The 23,497-nt window shown below is 44.0% G+C and overlaps 1 protein-coding gene across 1 annotated transcript; it reads right to left on the reverse strand.

Annotated features, from left to right (window-relative positions):
* Positions 1-1,669: 1,669 nt before the first annotated feature.
* On the reverse strand, positions 1,670-15,613 carry C19H17orf75 (chromosome 19 C17orf75 homolog). The gene is made up of 10 exons (XM_054459970.2): positions 15,425-15,613; positions 14,644-14,724; positions 13,249-13,374; positions 11,631-11,774; positions 11,320-11,377; positions 8,725-8,844; positions 8,178-8,242; positions 7,872-8,008; positions 6,727-6,830; positions 1,670-5,286 (listed from the first exon to the last, which is right to left on the reverse strand). Exons 1-10 carry the CDS (start codon positions 15,562-15,564, stop codon positions 5,071-5,073), a joined length of 1,191 nt encoding a protein of 396 aa, XP_054315945.1. The 5' UTR covers positions 15,565-15,613; the 3' UTR covers positions 1,670-5,070.
* Positions 15,614-23,497: the final 7,884 nt, after the last annotated feature.

Genomic DNA, 23,497 nt, shown 5'->3' on the forward strand with positions numbered 1-23,497 from the left:
TCTCTACTAGAAATACAAAATTAGCCAGGAGTGGTAGCACGTGCCTGTAATTCCAGCTACTTGAGAGGCTGAGGCAGGAGAATCACTTGAACCTGGGAGGCGGAGGTTGCAGTGAGCCGAGTTCGTGCCATTGCACTCCAGCCTGGGCAACAAGAGTGAAACTCCGTCTCAAAAAAAAAAAGAAATGAAGACAATTTCCTGTGTACCTACTATGTGCTAGGCACTGAGGTAGGCATTTCCACAGCTACTTTATGTGAACTAGGTATAAATATCCCCCTATTTACACACCAGGGAAAAGGTTAGAGAAATTTAGTTACTTGCTGGTAGTATGTGGCACAGCTGGCTTCACACCCAAGACTGCTGGTACCAAAGTTCATGCTGTCAGCCCTCAGGTATTTGCACAGAACTGTAAGGGCACTAAGCATGTGCAGGCCTCAGGGTCTTTGTTTAAAGATCCATCTCATTGCATTAGGCCTGGGGCCATCCAGTAACAGGAATGAACCTCGGGACATTCACTCAGAGTTCATGTAATAGGACCTTCACCTTATCAGCCCTCATAGTAATTTACAAGAAAAACCACAGCTGTTGATTCATTACTGCTTCCATATATATGTATTTTTTCTCTTGTTGCCCAGGCTGGAGTGCAATGATGCGCTCAGCTCACCGCAACCTCCAACTCCCAGGTTCAAGGAATTATCCTGCCTCAGCCTCCCAAGTAGCTGGGATTACAGGCACGTGCCACCATGCCTGGCTAATTTTGTATTTTTAGTAGAGATGGGGTTTCTCCATGTTGGCCAGGCTGGTCTCGAACTCCCGACCTCAGGTGATCCACCCACCTCAGCCTCCAAAAGTGCTGGGATTACAGGCGTGAGCCACCATGCCTGGCCTATTTCTTTATATTTGAGACAGGGTCTTGCTCTGTTGCCCAGGTTGGAGTGTAGTAGTAGTCATAGCTCAGTTACTTTGAGCTCCTGGGCTCAAGCAGTCTTCCGGCCTCAGCCTCCTGAGTAGCTGGGACTATAGGCACATACCACCAGGTCCTGCTAATTTTATTTTTTGTAGAGATGGCATTTCACTGTGTTGCCAGGCTGGTCTCGAACTCTTAGGCTCATGCAGTCCTCCTGCCTTGGCCTCTCAAAGTGCTGGGATTACAGGCCTGAGCCACCACACCCAGCCACATTTGGGAAATTTAGCAATTAAGAGAACTGCACTGCCCTCTCAGACCTCCAAGTGGAAAGACTTCATTGAAGTAAGTCAGCAGGGTTTCCATTAACTGAGAAGACACACTGTTAGGAAAGTGTGGTCCTAGTAACTGCATCTTATTTCCAAGAAGCCTGCAGGCTTTCCTGGCACCTGGTCTAAGGGATCCTCTGGTAGAGGACAGGCATTCTGTCATGGTGAATAATGAATGAGAGTGAAAGGAAGTAACTTGGGTTATTGAGTTCTATGGGTATAACTCTACTGGACAATGAATAAAACATTGTGAGGGAAATTGCTCTTAGACTCTGCTCGATGCCTCCTGCAAGAAGCAGAAAGGTGTGTATCCCAGCAAGTGATTTGATTTTGTTCAACAAATTCCTTAGTATAACAAGTATAATTTCCTCACAACCTTGTTGGGAATACAAATGTTAGGCTTGAGGACAGAGCTCATTAAACAAAAACAACTGTCTTGATGAGAAGCTAAGTTTTATTATAATTACAAATTAATTACAGAGAAACTGAAGCCATTCTTCATACATGACAAACATACATTTCCTCTGTGTGTACAGCACACAAGTAATATACATAAATATATTCCATGTCTGAACAAATCCTTTTTAAAACTTTAAAAGCTGGCTAGGTGCAGTGGCTAGTCCCGGCACTTTGGGAGGCCGAGGCAGGCAGATCACAAGGTGAGAAGATCGAGACCATCCTGGCTAACACGGTGAAACCCCGTCTCTACTAAAAATACAAAAAATTAGCCAGGCGTGGCGGCACATGCCTGTAGTCCGAGCTACTGGGGAGGCTGAGGCAGGAGAATCACTTGAACCTGGGAGGCAGAGGTTGCAGTGAGCCAAGATTGCACCACTGCACTCCAGCCTGGGTGACAGAGCGAGACGCCATCTTAAAAAATAAAAACAAACAAAGACAAACAAAGACAAACAAAAACAAACAAAGACAAACAAAAAAACTTTTTTAAAGTTTGTTTAAAAAACAAAGACAAACAAAAAAACTTTAAAAGCCAAGATAGTAGCTTATTAAAATTTGAATACAGTACATGTTTCTAGTCATGAACTCTGTGGTTTCTTCTCATGACCAAGATATTCAGTTCCATGACACCATTTTCCTTGTCTACAGTAGTGATACAGAGTTTGTCAGACTTTTTTTTTTTTTTTTTTTTTGAGACGGAGTCTTGCTCTGTCGCCCAGGCTTGAGTGCAGTGGTGTGATCTCGACTCACTGCGAGCTCCACCTCCCGGGTTCACGCCATTCTCCTGCCTCAGCCTCCCGAGTAGCTGGAACTACAGGTGCCTGCCACCACGCCCGGCTAATTTTTTGTATTTTTAGTAGAGACGGGGTTTCACCGTGTTATCCAGGATGGTCTCGATCTCCTGACCTCATGATATGCCCGCCTCGGCCTCCCAGAGTGCTGGGATTACAGGCGTGAGCCACCGCACCCGGCCCAGACTTACTTTTTTTAAAATAAGACTATCATCAGAGGCCGGGTGCAGTGGCTCAGTTTGGGAGGCCAAGGTGGGAGGATTGCTTGAGTCCAAGAGTTTAAGACCAGTCTGAGCAACATAGTGAAACCCCATTTCATTAAAAAAAAAAAAAAAAAAAAAAAAGATAAAATAAGACTATCATATAGAGCTGTGTAATGTAGTGAGCCTATATTACAAAAATATATACAACCACACAGAGAATATATAATTACACATTGCCTATATCCATAAATGATTTGAAGCAGGTAACACATTTGCTTTTAAATGCCATTTACAACATAGGCTCTTGAATGACATGAATTTGAAAATGAAGTATGTTTTTCAGACTTAAAACGTTGATGTGCTAATGTAGCTTACTTTAAAAAATGATTTCCAAGTGGGGAACCAACTACATTGGGGAAAGACAGTCAGATTCAAGGATAGTGTCATAAAATTGCTGGTTGTCCTTAGTCACCCTGACTTTATTTTTTTGAGACAGAGTCTCGCTCTGTTGCTCAGGTTGGAATGCAGTGGCGCAATCTCGGCTCACTGCAATCTCTGCCTCCCGGGTTCAAGCGATTCTCCTGCCTCAGCCTCCCAAGTAGCTGGGACTACAGGCACACACCACAATTCCCAGCTAATTTTTGTAATTTTAGTAGAGACAGGGTTTCACCATATTGGTCAGGCTGGTCTGGAACTCCTGATCTCACCCGCCTCGGCCTCTCAAAGTGCTGGGATTACAGGCATGAGCCATCGTGCCCAGCCACTCTCACTTTAATACTATGAAAAATGCTACTTAGATTTTTTTCTATACTGCCTACAATCCAAGTTATTAAAGTTTAAAACCGTATGAAAGCATTTATGAAGATTCTGAATTGTATTTCTCATTAAAAGAAAAGAAATGCTTGGTGAGTCATGTCCCGAGGCTTATGTAGAGGAGAAAGCAGAAGGCCATTGTCAGTCATTTTGAAAGTTAAAACTCAGCACTTAATGTGAATTTAGATCCATTTAAGAAAGGATTCCTCAGTTTTATGGGTTTGTGCTCCTCCGAGCATCCTCAGGGAAGTGAGAACACAAGACTTCTGTTCTTCTAAGCAAAAATCATTATCAAATGAATTTATTAAAGAGCTATGCCAAGCAAATTGCAATTGTATGTATGTAGCTACATAGGCTTCCATGGGAATTGTAAACGGCTAGCTGAGGGCACTTTCAATTGATTCAGAGTAAAACAATCTGAGGCTTGTAACCAATGTACAAAAAACTAAAATCTATGAGTAACTCTAATAGGAAGAACCTGTTTGCATTCCTTATGTTACAGTTTGCTTGTAAACTGTATGTACTTTTTGTTTCTTTTCTCAACACTGTTTTAAAACTCCAGCATTTTCACCTAAAAGAAAACACAGGCTCTTCATAAATACCTGTGAACAAATAAATGAAATGGTGACTGAAGGCGATTTCTGCAGTAGCTTTCTCTCAGAGATAATTTTTTGTTTTCTGAGACAGAGTCTCGCTCTGTTGCCCAGGCTGGAGTGCAGTGGCGCGATCTCGGCTCACTGCAAGCTCCACCTCCTGGGTTCACGCCATTCTCCTGCCCCAGCCTCCAGAGTAGCTGGGACTACAGGCGCCCGCCACCACGCCCGGCTAATTTTTTGTATTTTAGTACAGACGGGGTTTCACTGTGTTTGCCAGGATGGTCTCGATCTCCTGACCTCGTGATCTGCCCGCCTCAGCCTCCCAAAGTGCTGGGATTACAGGCTTGAGCCACTGTGCCCAGCTCAAAGATAATATTTTATCTTGAAGCTAGTGCATCGATTTGTAAAGCTCATTTAATTTTCTACATACTCAGGATTTGCATATTGACTTAAAATCTGACTTTATCATCCATGCCATTATCAACTAGACAAAAAAATGTATCAAGCACCCACAGGATGCACGGATCTATCTCTGAAATGGTGTAGTGGTATTAATCTCTTCTAAGACTAGGATTACATTTTTTTTTTTAAGAAGCTACAGTCCACTGAAAAGGAAGTATTATGGTTTTTCTGAGAAGAAAAGTTGCTAAATACTGCAGCAAACTCAGGCTTTTCCTGAGAAAAGCCACAAACAAAATCATCTCTGAAATTTTTTAAGCAACAACTTCCTGAAGCCTGGAATTTATGGGGCCAGTGAGACACTAAAATTCCACAACTCTCACATACATATCTATCTAGGACTCAGTGAAGATGTTCCTCAGATTTTTGTTTAAGTTAAATTGGTAAAATACGAAAAGAAAATCTGGATTGAGTTTCAACTCATCTTAAACAGCAATCCTATGAACAATTACAGCTGCAATTTCAAACACTAAGACTTAAATATACAACTTGATCATACAATTATCTCAAAACATATGATCAAAAACTTTGGTCAAGAGCTTCTTTCATGAATTCTTCAAGGACAGCTACCACATTTTTGGCTTCAGGCATTTCTTCATGTTCCACTTTAACAATCTTCAAAAGTATATCTCCACTACCGCAGTTCTTTAGGAACATGTAACATTTAAACAAAGCATAATGATTCATTTCTGCCTGTCGGATAAATCTCTTCAAATTGTTTGTGTCTTGTATGGCCTAGAAAAAGATTACCCAGTTAAAAATGTGTTAAGTGAAATAATAATGAAGCTCAAAAAATAACTCCTATCTAGCTGAGAACTCAACATATCTTCCTGAATTGTTTGCTTTTCATATTAAATATTTCCAAAATTTAAATTGCAGTATGCTTTGCCCTTGGTAGAAGAAGAAAATCACTTTTTTGTTTCTTGTTTCGCTCTTGTTGCCCAGGCTGAAGCGCAATGGCTCGATCTCGGTTCACCACAAACTCTGCCTCCTGGGTTCAAGTGATTCTCCTGCCTCAGCCTCCCAATTACCTGGGACTACAGGTGTGTGCCACCACACCAGGCTAATTTTGTATTTTTAGTAGAGACGGGGTTTCACCATGTTGGTCAGGCTGGTCTCAAACTTCTGACCTCAAGTGATCCACCCGCCTCGGCCTCCCAAAGTGTTGGAATTACAGGCGTGAGCCACCACGTGCAGCCAGAAATCTCTTATACAAGATAAAAATACTTTAAAATAATCTCCTGCCTAGCATGGTGGCTCATGTCTGTAATCCCAACACTTTGGGAGCCCCAGGCAAAAGGATTGCTTAAGGGCCGGTAGTTTGAGACTAGCCTGGGCAACACAGCGAGACCCCGTCTCTACAAAAAATAAAAATAATTAGCTGAGTGTGGTGGTGCACATCTGTAGTTCCAGCTACTCAGGAGGCTGAGACAGGAAGACTGCTTGAACCCAGGAGGTTAAGGCTGCAGTGAGCCATGATTGCACCACTGCACTCTAGCCTGAGTGACAGAGTAAGATTCTGTCTCTTAAAACAAACAAACAAAACTAAATAAGGTGAGAACACGTCCCCATCAGAATTTTTTTTTTAGACACAGTCTCACTCTGTCACCCAGGCCGGAGTGCAGTGGCACAATATGGGATCATTGCAACCTCTGCCTCCTGGGTTCAAGCAGTTTTCGTGCCTCAGCCACCTGACATAGCCAGGATTACAGGCATGCGCCACCAGGCCCAGCTAATTTTTATAATTTTAGTAGAGAAAGGGTTTCGCCATGTTGGCCAGGCTGGTCTTGAACTCCTGGCCTCAAGCAATCCACCTGCCATGGTCTCCCAAAGTGCTGGGATTATAGGCGTGAGCCACTGCGCCCATCCCCCATCAGAATTTTGAAAACTTAGGCACTGAATCACTTTTTTTGTGCTTTCCAACTAAGTTAAGTCACAAATTGTAAGACTGATGTTCCTTAAATATAAGCAAGCATTCAACCCAATTTATTAGAAATGATATGTATACAGAAGCTACCAAAAAATAAAGTAAATGTCTTCTGATAATTCCAGTTTTGAGAACATCCTAATTAACAGACATCACAGCTATAAAGCGATTTGTTACTCTGTCACTGGTACTAATTAAAATTCAGACAAAAATTTCATGTGGCACTTGGCACACAGCCAACTAATTACCTTTAGTTTAAAGTTCTCCAGTACTTGTCGGAAAAGAAAAGGGTTACCTCCTTCAGCACCATTTAAAAAAGCTTGCATCCAATCCTCACAAAACCGGTTACTTCCTATAAAACATTTCAGAGAGACTAAATAAAATGAAATTTTACAAAGCTTTATTTACTTATTTATTTGAGATGGGAGATTTGCTCTTGTTGCCCGGCTGGAGTGCAATCGCACGATCTCGGCTCACTGCAACCTCCGCCTCCTGGATTAAAGTGATTCTCCTCCTGAGTAGCTGGGATTACAGGCGCCTGCCACCATGCCTGGTTATTTTTTTACATTGTTAGTAGATACGGGGTTTCACCATATTGGCCAGGCTGGTCTCAAACTCCTGACCTCAGATGATCCACCTGCCTCAGCCTCCCAAAGTGCTGGGATTACAGGTGTGAGCCACCGCGCCCGACCCATTTATTTCTTTATAAAAACATCTATAATGAATTATTTAAGACATGTATAATGGCCTAAAAAAACAGTGTGCTCACCACATGGCTAAGGAATACCAAAATGGCTGAAGCCCCCTGTATGCCCCTTCCCAATCACATCCCCCTTCCTTTCCCATCAGAAAGGATAATCATTCCCGCAGACGTCTTTAAACTTTTCCCATATACCTTTGCACGTGTAAGCCTTATCTACATTATTCTGCATATGTTAAAACTTTTATGTATTTTTTCTTTTATGGCTATTTCACTAAATAGTATGTTTGAGAGCTATATTGACACAAGTAGCTCTAGTTCATTAATTTTCACTGCTCTGTTATATTCCATTGCATGAATATAGCAGCTTATCAGTTTTCCTGTTGATAAACACTTAAATTGCTTCCAATTCCTTGCTTTTTCAAGTAATGCCTTTATGGACATTTTAAAATTCGTCTCCTTGTGTACACATACTAGAATTTCTTTATGTACCTACGTGTGGAATTGCTTAGGCATGGCATGATTTCCATGTTTCTAGAATTATATTGTTTTCAGCAAGTGGTTTCTCATGGTTTGAGATAACCATGTAAAACTGCACAAGGCAGGAAGAATAAGGTTGTATCATAGGCTCTCAGTGCAAAGATGGGGACTCGCAAGAGATGTAGGAAGGCTGCTTCAGAGGTTGTAGCTCACCTGCATTGCAGAACTGAGGCTGGGAGCTGCTGCAATCGATGACCACAGACTTATGCTGCTCCTCTGTCATGGCCATGCACAAAGAAGTCATGGTGCCTTCATGAATAAGTCCTTGAAGACTGGCCACACTCAGAAACCTGCCACACACACAAGTCCATTTCCACAAACAATATTGCAGGACGGAAGGGTGAAAACAAATTTATTTTGCACTGGGCTGGTGGGGAAGGGATGGGAGGAGCAGTTTGCAAACACAGATGTCAATCTTGCTGTGGAAAAGCTTTTCTCTTTGAAAAAACTGTTCTTTACCTGTTAATGTCTCTCTTTGTTTTTTCATCTGATTCTTTAACTTCAACAGGAGTGTAACTCAAAGCCTATGAGAGAAAAATAAAGCCTGATTAGTACATATATTCCAGTTTTTCTTGAGCAGCTACTCATGACTAAATGTCCCCATAAGTCCCTACCACACTGGACAGCGATTGACGGGCACTGGCACAAGCTCTCCAGAGCCTTGTTCAGCCACTGTTCATTAACATTTTATAGAATCAAAATTGCTTTGGGTTTTTGTTTTCCTTTTCAAATTGTTTTGGAAACTACACCTTTCCCAGATCACTTGGAAAAGTAATTATTTTAAAATGTTTTATCCTATTAGGAAGACTCAGCATTTGAAATTCAACTCTACCTTAGTAATATCACTTTCTAGATCTGAGAAAATAAAGTGTGGTCTATCTTGATAGCAAGCATAGTTTGAATATTTGGGGAGGGATGGGAGTCACGTTCAGAGAAAATGAGTACATTTCTAAATCATCCAAAGTGATTCTCAGTTAAGGAAATGCTCTCATTTGGCAGTACTTACAGCATGTAGCAGAAAGGTAAGCTTTTCCTGAAAGAGAAGAACAACCCTTTGGATTGGGCATACAACATCCTCAAACCAGCTGCTCAGATAGGATTTTATGTGACTCTCCAGGCCCCTTTCCTAAATCAAGAAAGAACATCATTTGCTTTAATATAAGCCTTTCCTTTAGTGGACTTCATTATCTTCTTCTTCATATCCTTGATGGTGAAAAAGACCAGGATAGACACCTCCCTTTTTAAAGCTAACACCACCAATTCAAAAAAAGAAATTGTGATATACCTTTCCTGGCTTGTTGGGCAGGGTGAGGATTAAATCTGTACTGAATTTATTTAAAACACACCAAGAAATGCATTCTATGAAATGAAGAGACTGAATAGGGTTCCATGCTATTTCTTCACAGGGAAGAGTTGGGTACTCACAAATCCCTCTCCTCCCACTGTACTGTGCACTCAATGGAGATACTCACTCAATAATCCTCATTTCCCTGGCACTTGTGGTACAGTGTCTAAAACATGCATAGTATGAGCTTATTAAGTGCCTTTTGAATGACTAACGGCATGTAGATAGAGAATTCATTCGTATTCAGAATGTGAATGGGGAAGGATACAAGTAACTCATCAAAGCACTCTACCCCACTCCAGATGTCAGACATGCTGCCATGAGCACATCTGGCTTTCTAGGCTATGCTGCTCCCTGAAGACTAGTGTCACACACGAAGAGCTCTAGTCTGGGAGAACGGCTCTATTAGACTTGCATCAGTTGCTCACTCCTGCACTATCCCTTCCTCTCTCCTGCAGTATCTTCTAAGTATGTGAAAAGTAAAACTACTACTATATATGTAATGGGTAGTAAATTTGTGAGAGTCATGACTAACAACTGCTACAAGCTGAAAGCACTGTTTTTGTTTGCTTTTTTGAGACAGGGTCTCACTCTGTCATCCAGGCTGGAGTGCAGTGGTGCAATCATAGCTCACTGCAGCCTCAATTTCCCAGGCTCAAGCGATCCTCCCACCTCAGCCTCCCAAGTAGCTGGGACTACAGGTGTGTGCCACCATGCCTGGCTAATTTTTGTATTTGTTGTAGAGATGGGGTTTCACTTTGTTGCCCAGGCTGGTCTTGAACTCCTGGGCTCAAGTGATCTGCCCGCTTCGGCCTCTCAAAGTGCTGAGATTACAGGTGTGAGCCACCACACCCAGCCAGTTTTTCAAAGGTTTGAATAAGTTGATATGGATATGCCTAATTCATAAAAGATCAATTAATGAAAATAGAATGTTTTTAAGAATCTTTTATGTTGAGTTCAAGAACAGCCATACTATTGCATAGCATGTCTTTGGTGCCAGAGGCTACATGGATCGGTACTTCTGACCATAATATAAATCTTATATGCCTAGGAATCAGGAAAAGGACATCCTCTTCCTCGCCAGGCATGTTACTACATGCCATTGAATAGATCGAATTTTTCATAGATACAAAACATCAGAAGTAGTCTTGTGAAACTTTCAGCACTTACAGGATTATGTTTCCTGTATCCCTTTAAAATCACCTGTAGGCTGGGTGCAGCGGCTTATACCTGTAATCCCAGCACTTTGGGAGGCCGAGGCAGGTGGATTACTTGAGCTCAGCAGTTCAAGACAAGCCTGAGCAATATGGCAAAACCCCACCTCTACCAAAAATACAATTAGCTGGGCATGGTGGTGCATGCCTGTGGTACCAGCTACTTGGGAGGCTGAGGTGGGAGGATCGCTGGAGCCCAGAAAAGGCTGCAGTAAGCCATGATCGTGCCACTGCACTCCAGCCTGGGTGATAGAGTGAGACCCTATCTCAAAAAATGAAAAAGAAAAAGAAACCACCTGTAGGCCGGGCACAATGGCTCGCGTCTGTAATCTCAGCACTTTGGGTGGCTGAGGAGGGAGAATTGCTTGAGGCCAGGAATCTAGACCAGCCTGAGCAACAAAGTGAGATCCCCATCTCGACAAAAAATACCAAAAGTTAGCCAGGCGTGTTGGTATTTGCCTGTAGTCCCAGCTATTTGGAGGCTGAGGCGAGAAGACTGCTTGAGCCCCAAGAGGCTGAGGCTGCAGTGAGCCTGATCGCACCACTGCCCTGCAGCCTGGGCAACAAAGCAAGACCCTATCTAAAACAAAATTTTAAAAAAGTCACCTCTCTACTAGCTCACAAGGTGGCAAGTTTCTAGAATATAGGCGTCTTTGTGTCTACCTATATGATTTGACAAGTAGAGCAATCACAGTATATTAATCACTTCAGTCGTTATTTTATTTTTTTATTTTTTTGAGACGGAGTCTCACTCTGTCGCTCAGGCTGGAGTGCAGTGGTGCGATCTCGGCTCACTGAAACCTCTGCCTCCCGGGTTCAAGCAATTCTCCTGCCTCAGCCTCCCAAGTAGCTGGGACTACAGGTGCCTGCCACCATGCCTGGCTAATTTTTAGTAGAGACGAAGTTTCATCATATTGACCAGGCTGGTCTCTGACCTTGTGATCTGCCCACCTTGGCCTCCCAAAGTGCTGGGATTACAGGCGTGAGCCACTGAGCCTGGCCCCATTTCAGTCTTTAAAAACCATTAAGTCAGTCACCTTACCTCACAATTCATGTTATTTTTCAGCCCTTGAATGTACTTGTCCAATTCAAGCCTGAAAGTATGTTCTTAAGGAAGCAATAAAGGATGAATAATGAAGACAGTATTTCATCTCTCAATGAGAAATATAAAATCTCTCAAATAATGTGAGCTACAAATGCAAACAAGCCAAGGCAAAATGGCCACATGAAGGTATGAAATTCAACTAAATACACGAGGAGTAGAAAAGCTTTTTGGAGGTTGGTAGTAATATTCTTCCACCTGCCTTCCCATGTTTTCCTTCCTGATGTTCTCAAAAACCAAAGAAAGGATATAGCTCAAGTCCTTTTTCAGACCCTCCTAAAAAACAGACCACATATTCTGAAGGGTTACGTTCAGAGTCTGTTGTTACTGTTTCAGGAAGCAGTTTTTCATTTTGGAAAAGGCAGTAATAACAACCAACTCGGTAACCTGGAATTCTAGAAAAGAAAGAAAATGTAAAATGCATTATTTTGGTTACTCATGCATCTATAATTTTGTAGACTGCTCTGAATTCCGGTCATCTTGATCTGGCAACACCATTAAACTGCCCACTAACTCAGAGCTTCCCAGACTTCTCGTTGGTATACTTGCAGCAGCAAAGAAAAATGAATGTATACCCTGGAGGGCTTTAGTTAAAGCAGCCACTACCATACATGAAATTTCTTTGAATTCTCCTGTCTTATGTGAAAAATTCACACAAATTTCACTCTAGTTCATACCCATGTTTATATTAAAAAAAAGGCATGCTCTCCCCTCTCCCAAACCTTCACAAATTGATGTTTCAGGCAGATGTGCCTGAAGGTGGCCTCATCCTTGGGAAGTGGGCTCAAACTCCTGAGGGGACCTGTATGCTAACTTCACGGTCTGAGTTGAACTATAATAAAGAGGTATAATGGAGGCCGGGCACAGTGGCTCACACCTGTAATCCCAGCACTTTGGGAGGCCAAGGTGGGTGAATCACCTGAGGTCAGGAGTTCGAGACCAGCCTGGCCAACATGGTGAAACCCCATCTCTACTAAAAATACAAAAATTAGCCGGGTATGGTGGTGCATGCCTGTAATCCCAGCTATTCGGGAGGCTGAGGCAGGAGAATTGCTTGAATCAGGGAGGCAGAGGTTGCAGTAAGCCAAGATCATGCTACTGTACTCCAGTCTGGGCAACACACTGAGACTCTGTCTCAAACAAAAACAAAAAAAAACAAAAAGTAGAGGTGTAATGGAAAGACAGTTGGAATTGGACTAAGAATGCTCATGTTTAAGCCTGAACTCCATCAATTTGACCAGCCTCATGACCTAAGTTTACATAAACTTCTCTGAGTTTATTTCCTCATCTGAAAATGAAAATAAGAGTATCTGCTATATTTCCCCTTTGTAAGGAAAACTACACAAAAGTTTGTGAAAATACAAACTGTATACAAATTTAGTTTTAATAATCAACTCTTTTCTTCTTCTAAGTACAAAACTTATTAGCCTGGGCAACATGGTAGGACCCCATTTCTAAAAAAAAAAAAAAAAAAAAAAATTAAAAAATTAGCTGGGCATAGTAGTGCCTGCCTGCAGTCCCAGCTACTTGGGAGGCTGAGGTGAGAGGATTGATTAAGCCCAGGAGGTCAAGGCTGCAGTGAGCTGTAATCGGGCCACTGCACTCCAGCCTGGAGTGCAACAAAGCAAGACCCTGTCTCAAAAAAAAAAAAAAAAACTAATTAAATAAAGTGCAATTGGGTGCCAGGGTCTCTGCCATTCAATTAATTCCATTCCACAAAAGTTTATGTGTGAGGCCCAGTGCTCGGGCTGCCAGAGAATAAAGACAAATTCTGCAGGTCTAGTAGGAGCTGATCTTCTGGAGTTTCTCATCACTTCTCATATTTAGTTCAGAAATAAAAACTCAGGACACAGCACATTTTGCACTTACTTTAGCTCCACAGATGCAACATTACCCAGCCCTTCAAAGACTGCACCTTTTGAAAGACGCTTAGCAATGAAACTGCGCAGCTCTGGCTCCACTTCGGATGGTAGATTAGTATCTGCCAAGGAGAGGCTTGACAAATGAAAGACACACATTCTTTACCAGTGGACTAGTGTATTCACACACATTAAGTCAGACAGAATGGTACCAAAGCCAGGGGCTCTTTTAAGGACTGGGGAAAGCTGTCCTTATGACCTCTATTGGTGAGGCTTCTAGGAATGTATGTCACTAAGTATGATCTACCACATCAAATAGCTTAAAATATTGCTATCTTTCCAGCTCATTCTCTCCAGTACTGTGACTCCACTGGAACCCCCAATCCACTGACCCTACCTCTTTTTCAGTCTCTCAAGTTTCTCATCTCACTTCCCTCCTTATTCCGCCTTAATTCCATGGTCAGTCATTATAATCACACCCCTGCACACATTCTTATCTTTTTTATCTTTCAACTTTATTGAGGTATAATTGATGATTTAAAAATTTCAGGGCTGGGGCCGGGCGCAGTAGCTCACGCCTGTAATCCCAGCACTTTGGGAGGCCGAGGCGGGTGGACCATAAGGTCAAGAGATCGAGATCATCCTGGCTAACACAGTGAAACCCTGTCTCTACTAAAAAAAATACAAAAAAATTAGCCAGGCGTGGTGGCGGGTGCCTGTAGTCCTAGCTACTCGGGAGGCTAAGGCAGGAGAATGGCGTGAACCCGGGAGGCAGAGCTTGCAGTGAGCCGAGATCGCACCACTGCTCTCCACCCTGGACAACAGAGGGAGACTCTGTCTCAAAAAAAAAAAAAAAAAAAAGATTTCAGGGCTGGGCAAGGTGGCTCATGCCTGTAATCCCAACACTTTGGGAGGCAGAGGTGGGCGGATCACTTGAGTGCAGGAGTTCAAGACCAGCCTGGGCAACATGGCCAAACCCCATCTCTACCAGAAATACAAAAATTAGCCAGGTGTGGTGGTCAGTAGTCCCAGCTACTGGGGAGGCTGAGGTGAGAGGACCACCTGAGGCCGGGGAGGTTGACGCTGCAGCGAGCCAAGATCATGCCACTGCACTCCAGCCTGGGCAGCAGAGCAAGACTCTGTCTCAATTTAAAAGGAAAAAGAAAAAAAAAGGATTTCTTTCTGGCTAATCACCAAGCACACTATCAGTATGTGGATTTGTTTGCCCCAGCCTTGAATGAACCAGCCAATGAGGAAATCAGGATGAGGTTCCTAGGAGATAGGAGGAATTGACGGTTTGACTCAGGGAAAGCTCAGTGGAAATAGAGTATCCACTGACATGTACAGGCCAGAGATGCAGGGAAGATGAAAGCACATGCATGAATTATGGTGAAGCTCTTTTTACCTGAAATCATCACCAGGGGGAGTTTCTGCATTTGTGCCACTTGGGCTTCCGTCATCACTGTCCCCTCGTTGCTGTGCCAATCTACAAGCCACAAAATCAATAGTGCTATCAATTATGGGCTCTAAACCAAGAGGAGTATGGGGGCCTGGGAAGCAGGGTAAGGCAAGGAGTCAACTAAAAATGCTGCAAGGTGGAAGTGCACTGCCTATCCTCCTGACAAGGAAAACCCATACAGCAGTGCTGACAAGAGCCCCTTCTCTCTCCAGGCCACCTAACGGGTGGAGGAAAGGCTAAATACCCAGAAGGTTCAAGAAAACTCCTTTAAAAACCAAACTTGACAAGGCCAAGAAGGTTCCAGGAAAAAGAGGAAGCAAGAACAGAAGAAAACCAGAGGGTGGGGATGGGGGTGTGTGTGACAGAAATGGGAGAAGTGGGGAGATAATGACAGAAAGGAAAGGGGACAGGAGAGGAAATTATTGAGAGTGCGGAGCACTGCGCTAAACAAAGGGCAGCCGCGAGAGTAAGGGTCTGGGATGATATAGGGGCAGATGAAGGGCACAGGCATGGTTGGGCCAGGCATACAAGTCCACGATGGGGGCCAGGAAGAGCAGCGAGAGGCGAGGAGCGCCCTTCAGGCCAGACACCTTGGCTGGGAGAGGAGAAGATGGCTTTTAGGAGCGGCCGGGCCGCTGGGCCGGGGGTGGGGTGCTAGGCCGGGCGGCGGGCCGGGGGCGGGGCCGCAGGGGCGGGCGGGCTGGCAGGCAGAGCTGGGCGCCAGCACCTGCTTCCGCGGTAGCTGTAAAGACAGTAGTGGCTGCTGGACGGCGGCTCGAGTCTCCGCTCCTCGGCTGAGCCTCCCTCTTCGCTGCTCTCTAGTTCCTTTTCATCTCCATCCAGCGACTCCTGCAAGGAGGGGAGCATCGCGGCGGCCTCTGAGCGGCCCTGTGTCTCCGCCAAACCGCTCCCCTGCTGCCGTGCAGCCGTCGGTATCAGGGCTCGTCAGGCTCCCGGCCCTCGCACACCTGCGTTCCGCTGGTTTCCCCGGGTTCGCAGGCAAGGACTGGCCTGGAAAGGGAGTCTCTTCTCCCCACAGGGGCTGACAGGCGTACTGAGTTCGCCTTTACTGAAAAGCTTTTACCATTTATTTTGAACTTATTTTGCTTTGAGACATCTGGGAAACTTTCTATGTGATAAAGGTGGCACAACTACCTAGCCACATGGAAAAGAATAAGGCTACTCGTCTGCCTCCTTGCGCGCGTGCCAGCACGCACAGACACCCATTTGATCAAAAAGTTAAGAATTTAAAATGAATTTTGTTAAAGTGAAAATATGGGATAATTTTGTTAATTCTTGAAGAAGGTCTTTCCAAACATAACAAAACACTTAGAAATCATACAGGAAAACGTTTAAAAAAATGACTACGTAAAAACTAAAAGGCCGGGCACGGTGGCTCACGCCTGTAATCCCAGTGCTTTGGGAGACCGACGCAGGCGGATCACTTGAGGTCAGGAGTTCAAGACCAGCCTGGGCAACACGGTGAAACTCTGTCTCTACTAAAAGTACAAAAAAATTAGCCACGTGTGGTGGTTCACGCCTGTAATCCCAGCTACCCTTCCAGTCTCTGCCCATTACCCAGTTCTAACACCAATTCACATTTTCAGGTGTTTGTTTCTGCAACACCCCATTCTCTGGTACCAGTTTTCTGTCTCAGTCCATTTTATGATACTATAAAAGGATACTAAAGACTGGGCAATTTATAATCACCTCTTAAAGGCTCCACTTCTTAATAGTCTTACAATGGCAATTACATTTCAACATGAATTTGGGAGTGGACAAACACTCAAACCACAGCGCCACGTGAAGGAGGAGGCAGACTGGAGTGATGTGTCTACAAACCAAGAAATGTCAAGGATTGATGGCCATCACCAGAAGCCAGGAGAGGACATGGAACAGATTCTCCCCTAGAGGCTTCAAGAGAGTATGTCCCCACCAGCACCTCCATGTCAACTTCCAGCCTCCAGAACTGTGAAATAATACATTTCCATTGTTTTAAGCCACCGTGTGTGTGTGCATGTGTGTGTTTTGTGTGTATTTTTTTATTTTTAGTAGTGCAAACTTTATTCATAAATAAAACTTCATAAAGTTACAAGCAGGGGCAGTTCCTATTTTTAAAAAGGAATAGTAAAAGGCAACCTGCCATTTCATTTAAAATTACAAGTTAGGTTTTTCAGATGGATAACAGTTGAGATCATTAAATCCCCTTCCTGCTTATCAGATTTTCACAAAATAGCACATTAAATCCTCAGTCCTAAGCAATTAAGGCAGAGATTCCAAATTGCCTCTCAATATCAAAGTGGATAGCACAGTTTCTTCTCTTGCAATAAAGGTACTCATTTAATGAACAAGGGAGTATAGCAGTCAGATTCTTAAAGGACTGTGTTTCAGCAGTTACTGCCATGTCTTCATTCGCAATGGGTAACCTCACCTCTATCTCCCATTCAGTAACATTGTCAGTTTCCTTATCTCTCATTTCAACTACATTTAAAAGAGGATTCTGATTGCGGACAACACATGACAGAGGCATTTCAGATCGGACAGTAGTCTCTTGAGATATACTTGATTTTAGTTTTAAGCAGAAGAACTTCCTGGAAAGGTTGAGTTACCACAGTCATGAGGATGGTAGAAAAACTCACAGTAGATATTTGGCAAAACATAGGTTACAAGGCAACTATCTCCTAGAAACACTTCATCGGGGTTCATATACAAATTGTGAAATATCGTGGGTTTAATCCTGGCACAGAACCAAAACTGGGTGCATTGTACTTGAATAGCTGACCAGTCCCCAGCACAGGTCCATATCAAGGAATCGAGAGAAAAGAGCCTATTTAACCCCAAAATGGTCTTCATTTGCCCAGACTGAAAACCAAATCTCACTCAGGAAACAGCTGTATTTTTATTTTTTATAGAGACAGGGTATCACTTTGTTGCTCAGGCTGGTCTTGAACTCCTGGGCTCAAGTGATCCCTCTGCCCCATCCTCCCAAAGTGCTGAGATTACAGGTGTGAGCCACTGTGCCCAGGTGGTATGTGTTATAGCAGCCATAAGAAACTAATACAGTGGCTGGGTGTGGTGGCTGATGCCTGTAATCCCAGCACTTTGGGAGGCCGAGGCAGGCGGATCACAAGGTCAGGAGATTGAGACCACCCTGGCTAATACGTGAAACCCCGTCTCTACTAAAAATACAAAAAAATTAGCCCAGTGAGGTGGTGGGCGCCTGTAGTCCCAGCTACTCGGGAGGCTGAGGCAGGAGAATGGCATGAACCTGGGAGGCAGAGTGCACTCCAGCCTGAGCCATAGAGCCAGACTCTGTCTTAAAAAAAAACAACAACAACGAAAGAAACTAATACGGCCGGGCGCGGTGGCTCACACCTGTAATCCCAGCACTTTGGGAGGCCAAGGCGGGTGGATCATGAGGTCAGGAGTTTGAGGCCAGCCTGGCCAATATGGTGAAACCCTGTCTCTACTGAAAATACAAAAGTTAGCTTGGCGTGGTGGCACACACCTGTAGTCCCAGCTACTCGGGAGGCTGAGGCAGAAGACTCACTTGAACCTGGGAGGCAGAAGTTGCAGTGAGCCGAAATCATGCCACTGCACTCCAGCCTGGGTGACAGAGTGAGACTCTGTCTGAAAAAAAAAAAAAAAAAAAAAGAAAAGAAAAAAAGAAAGAAAGAAAGGAACTAATAGAGTCCCCCCAACAACCCTTTCTTCTATTCTTATCTGGATTTCTTCACATTTTTCCCTGTTAATCCCATTTTTTCTAGATTATGGTTTATTCTCTTGATTTGCTCAAGTACTGCCTCCAATATTATCCAAGAAAGGGTATATATAAAATAATTTTTAAGCCCTTGCGTGTCTGAAAATATATCCTCACGTCTTTATTGTCTTTTCACATTTGATTGGATATTCCTTAGAAATAGAATTTTAGGGGCCAGGCATGGTGGCACACACCTTTAATCCCAGCACTTTGGGAGGCTGAGGCAAGCGAATCACAAGGTCAGGAGTTCAAGACCAGCCTGGCCAACATGGTGAAACCCCGTGTCTATTAAAAACACAACAATTAGCCGGGCCTGGTGGTGCACGCCTGTGATCCCAGCTACTCAGGAGGCCGAGGCAGAAGAATCACTTGAACCTGGGAGGCAGAGGTTGCACTGAGGCAAGATCATGCCACTGCTCTCCAGCCTGGGCAACAGAGTGAGACTCCGTCTCAGGGGGAAAAAAAAGAAATAGAATTTTAGATTGATATGATTGGACATTGAATTCTAGGTTGAAAAGAATTCCCCTGGCCAGGTGCGGTGGCTTGCACCTGTAATCCCAGCACTTTGGAAGGCTGAGGCAGGCAGATCACAAGGTCAGGAGATTGAGACCATCCTGGCCAACATGGTGAAACCTCGTCTCTACAAAAAATATAAGAATTAGCTGGGCGTGGTGGCGCACGCCTGTAGTTCCAGCTACTCGGGAGTCTGAGGCAGGAGAATCCCCATGTTCGTCAGTCTGGTCTTGAACTCCTGACCTCGTGATCCTCCCTCTTCGGCCTCCCAAAGTGCTGGGATTACAGGTGTGAGCCATCGTGCCTGGTCAGAATCAACCATTTCTCCAAGGACCTCAGGTTGCTTTTACTGGAGAATGGTATTACAAACCAAGATCTCGGGGCAAAGTATGCTTGATATGGGACATTATTGCTTCTAGGCCCTCTCAGCTGATATATGTATCTATACTAACTTTAGTATATACACATATCCATAAATATTTCTTTATGTATCTATTTTAAAATAAACACGAGTTCATACTGGTGTCTCCAGCTCTAATCCATGGCCGCATGGATCATTCTAGCCTCCTCCCCTTGCTTATCTATAAACTCACTAAAACAATGAGAGGCACAGCATGGTGGCTCATGCTTATTAATCTTAACACTTTGAGAAGCTAAGGCAGGAGGATCACTTGAGCCCAGGAGTTCAAGACCAGCCTGGACAACAAAGCGAGACCTTATCTCTACAAAAAACACAAAAATTAGCAAGGCATGGTGGCATGGCCCTGTAGTCCCTGCTACTCTGTGGGCTGAGGTGGGAGGATCCATTGAGCCCAGGAGATCAAGGCTGCAGTGTGCTACGATTGCACCACTGCACACTACCAGCCTGGGCCACCGAAACCCAGCTAATTTTTAATTTTTTCGTAAAGACAGGACATTGCTTTGTTGCCCAGGCTCGCCTTAAACTTCCTGCTTCAAGTGATTCTCCCACCTCAGCCTCCCAAGGTACTGGGATTACAGGAATGAGTTAGCGCACCAGGCCTTCTTTAATTTCTAACAGCAGTTTTTTTTTTTTTTTGAGACGGAGTCTCGCTCTGTTGCCAGGCTGGAGTGCAGTGGCACGATCTCAGCTCACTGCAACCTCTGCCTCCTGGGTTCAAGCGATTCTCCTGCCTCAGCCTCCCGAGTAGCTGGAACTACAGGCACACGCCACTAGGCCCAGCTAATTTTTGTATTTTTAGCAGAGACAGGGTTTCACCATGTTGGCCAGGATGGTCTCAATCTCTTGACCTCAGGTGATCCACCTGCCTAAGCCTCCCAACTAACAGCAATATTTTATTGCTTATTGCTTTCATAGTAAAAGTGTTTTAATCTGTTTGTGGTGCTGTAACAAACACCACAGACTGGGGAATTTATGAATAACAGAATTGTATTTCTTTCTTTCTTTCTTTCTTTTTTTTTTGGAGATGGAGTCTCACTCTGATGCCAAGGCTGGAGTACAGTGGCACAATCTCAGCTCACTGCAACCTCCACCTGCCAGGTTCAAGCCTCAGCCCGGGTTCTCCTATCTCAGCCTCCTGAGTAGCTGGGATTACAGGCACCCACCACAATGCCCAGCTAATTTTTGTTATTTTTAGTAAAGACAGGATTTTGCCATGTTGGCAAGGCTGGTCTCGAACTCTTGATCTCAGGTGATCAACCCACATCGGCCTCCCAAAGTGCTGGGATTACAGGCATGAGCCACCACACCTGGCCAGAATTTTCTTTCTTTTCTTTCTTTTTTTCCCCCGAGATGGAGTTTCGCTCTTATTGCACAGGCTGGAGTGCAATGGCGCAATCTCGGCTCACTACAACCTCCGCCTCCTGGGTTCAAGTGATTCTCCTGCCTCAGCCTCCAGAGTAGCTGGGATTACAGGCGCCTGCCACCACACCCAGCTATTTTTTTTGTATTTTTTAATAGAGACAGGGTTTCATCATGTTGGCCAGGCTGGTCTCGAACTCCTGACCTCAGGTGATCCACCCACCTCAGCCTCCCAAAGTGTTGGGATTACAGGGGTGAGCCACCACCACACCCAGTGAATTTTATTTTCTTATAGTCTGGAAATTTGGAAATCCAAGATCAAGGCACTAATACTCAGTGTCTGATGAGGGCATTCTTGCTGCATCCTCATTTGGTTGAAGGCAAGAGAGAGTAGAGAGTTTAGCTCCTTCCAGCACTTTAATAAAATTACTAATCCCCCCACCAACCGTTTACTCATGATTTAATCACCTGCTAAAGGTCCCACCTCTTAATGCTATCACATTGGTGATTACGTTTCAAGCAGTTGGGGGGATATTCAGTGCAATATGGTTTTAAACTTTTTCATTTTTTAATTTATTTTTTCATAGAGATGGTCTCACTATGGTGCCCAGGTTGGTCTCATACTCCTGGCCTCAAGCCACCCTCTTGCCTGGGTCTCCCAAAGCACGGCGATTACAGGCTTGAGCAACTGCACCCAGCCTGAACTTATTTTTTTTTTTTCTTTTTGAGACAGTCTTGCTCTGTCGCCCAGGCTGGAGTGCAGCAGAGTGATCTCGGCTCACTGCAGCCTCCGCCTCCTGGGTTCAAGTGATTCTCCTGCCTCAGCCTCCCGAGTAGCTGGGATTACAGGCGTGCCCCACCACGCCTGGCTAATTTTTTTTTGTGGTATTTTTAGTAAAGACCGGGTTTCACCATGTTGGCCAGGCTGGTCTTCAACTCCTGATCTCAGGTGATCCACCCGCCTCAGCCTCCCATAGTGCTGGGATTACAGGTGTGAGCCACTGCGCCCAGCCTAAACTGATCCTTTAAAATTCAAATTTAATTCAGCTCCACACATACTTTGTGTTTTTGGGCAAATTATTCCAGCTCTCTTAAGTCTCTTTTATCTCATCTCTATTAACAAGTTGACAATAATGGCTCCTACCCGAGGCTGAGACAAATAATGTTAAAACTTACTACAATGCTTGGCACACGGTAGGTGCTCCATGGATGTCTGCTATTATTTTTTGCTTTTAATAGTAACATAATTTACATTACTAGTTATTACTATATGCTAAGCTCTGTTCTAAGTGCAGCCAGATGAAGTTTAAGTGCCTTGCCCAAAGTCAGGCAGCTAGGCAGTGGCACTGGTGGACTACCAACCCAAGCACTGGACTTTTAACCACCTCTCACTTGCATGATCCTCCAGTTGCCCTCTTAGAACCACTCTGTGCCTTCTCAGAGACTTCGGCATGAAATCCAACTTCTGAGAATGCTTCTAGGGTTCGCCAGAACCCGCCTTTGCTAGCCTCCCTAGGATTATCTCTTGTGACCAGCACCTTCACTGACAGCTCCAGTCTTCTTTTTTTTTTTTTTTGAGATGGAGTCTCACTCTGTCACCCAGGCTGGAATGCAATGCAATGGCGAGATCTCGGCTCACTGCAACCTTCACCTCCCAGGTCCAAGTGATTCTCCTGCCTCATTCTCCCGAGTAGCTGAGGTTACAGGCGCCTACCACTACGCCCGGCTAATTTTTGTATTTTTAGTAGAGACAGGGTTTCACCATGTCGGCCAGGCTGGTCTCGAACTCCTGACCTCAAGTGATCCACCTGCCTCGGCCTCGGCCCCGGCCCCGGCCCATAGTGTTGGGATTACTGGTGTGAGCCACCGCGCCCGGCTATCAGCTCCAGTCTTTTTTTTTTTTTTTCAATAGTTATTTTTTTATTGTCTTATTTATTTTTTATAGTTAAAAAAATCCCAATAAAATATCCCTTTAAGATATTTAACTTTCTAAGTAAAAGCTTGGCAGGCTGTGGAAGTATAAAAAAGAATGCATCTGAAAACATAAAAAACTTTGCATGAAAAATGTTTGTAACATATTTTAGATGACATTGTTAAATGCTTATGCTATAATGTAACTAAAATGAACCAGGGTAGTTAGTTGTACATATAATATAATCTCCCTTATGTATTTCATAAACAGAAATGGTACTAAAATGAGACAAAAACAGAAACCAGTGGTTGCCTCTGGATAGTAGAAATTATTGCTTAGTTCTTCAATTTTTTTTTAAACATGCTTCTGTATTTTGCAGTTTCAACAATAAACATGTAATACCATTATAATTGAAAAATAGTTTTGGTTTTCTTTTTCTTTTTTTTTCTTTATTATTATTATTATTATTATTATACTTTAGGCTCTATGGTACATGTGCGCAACGTGCAGGTAAGTTACATATGTATACATGTGCCATGCCGGTGCGCTGCACCCACCAACTCGTCATCTAGCATTAGGTATATCTCCCAATGCTATCCCTCCCCTCTCCCCCCACCCCACAACAGTCCCCGAAGTGTGATGTTCCGCTTCCTGTGTCCATGTGTTCTCATTGTTCAATTCCCACCTATGAGTGAGAATATGCGGTGTTTGGTTTTTTGTTCTTGCGATAGTTTACTGAGAATGATGATTTCCAATTTCATCCATGTCCCTACAAAGGACATGAACTCATCATTTTTTATGGCTGCATAGTATTCCATGGTGTATATGTGCCACA

The sequence above is a fragment of the Pongo pygmaeus genome, chromosome 19 (assembly GCF_028885625.2).
Source record: "Pongo pygmaeus isolate AG05252 chromosome 19, NHGRI_mPonPyg2-v2.0_pri, whole genome shotgun sequence".
In the NCBI taxonomy this organism is placed as follows: domain Eukaryota; kingdom Metazoa; phylum Chordata; class Mammalia; order Primates; family Hominidae; genus Pongo; species Pongo pygmaeus.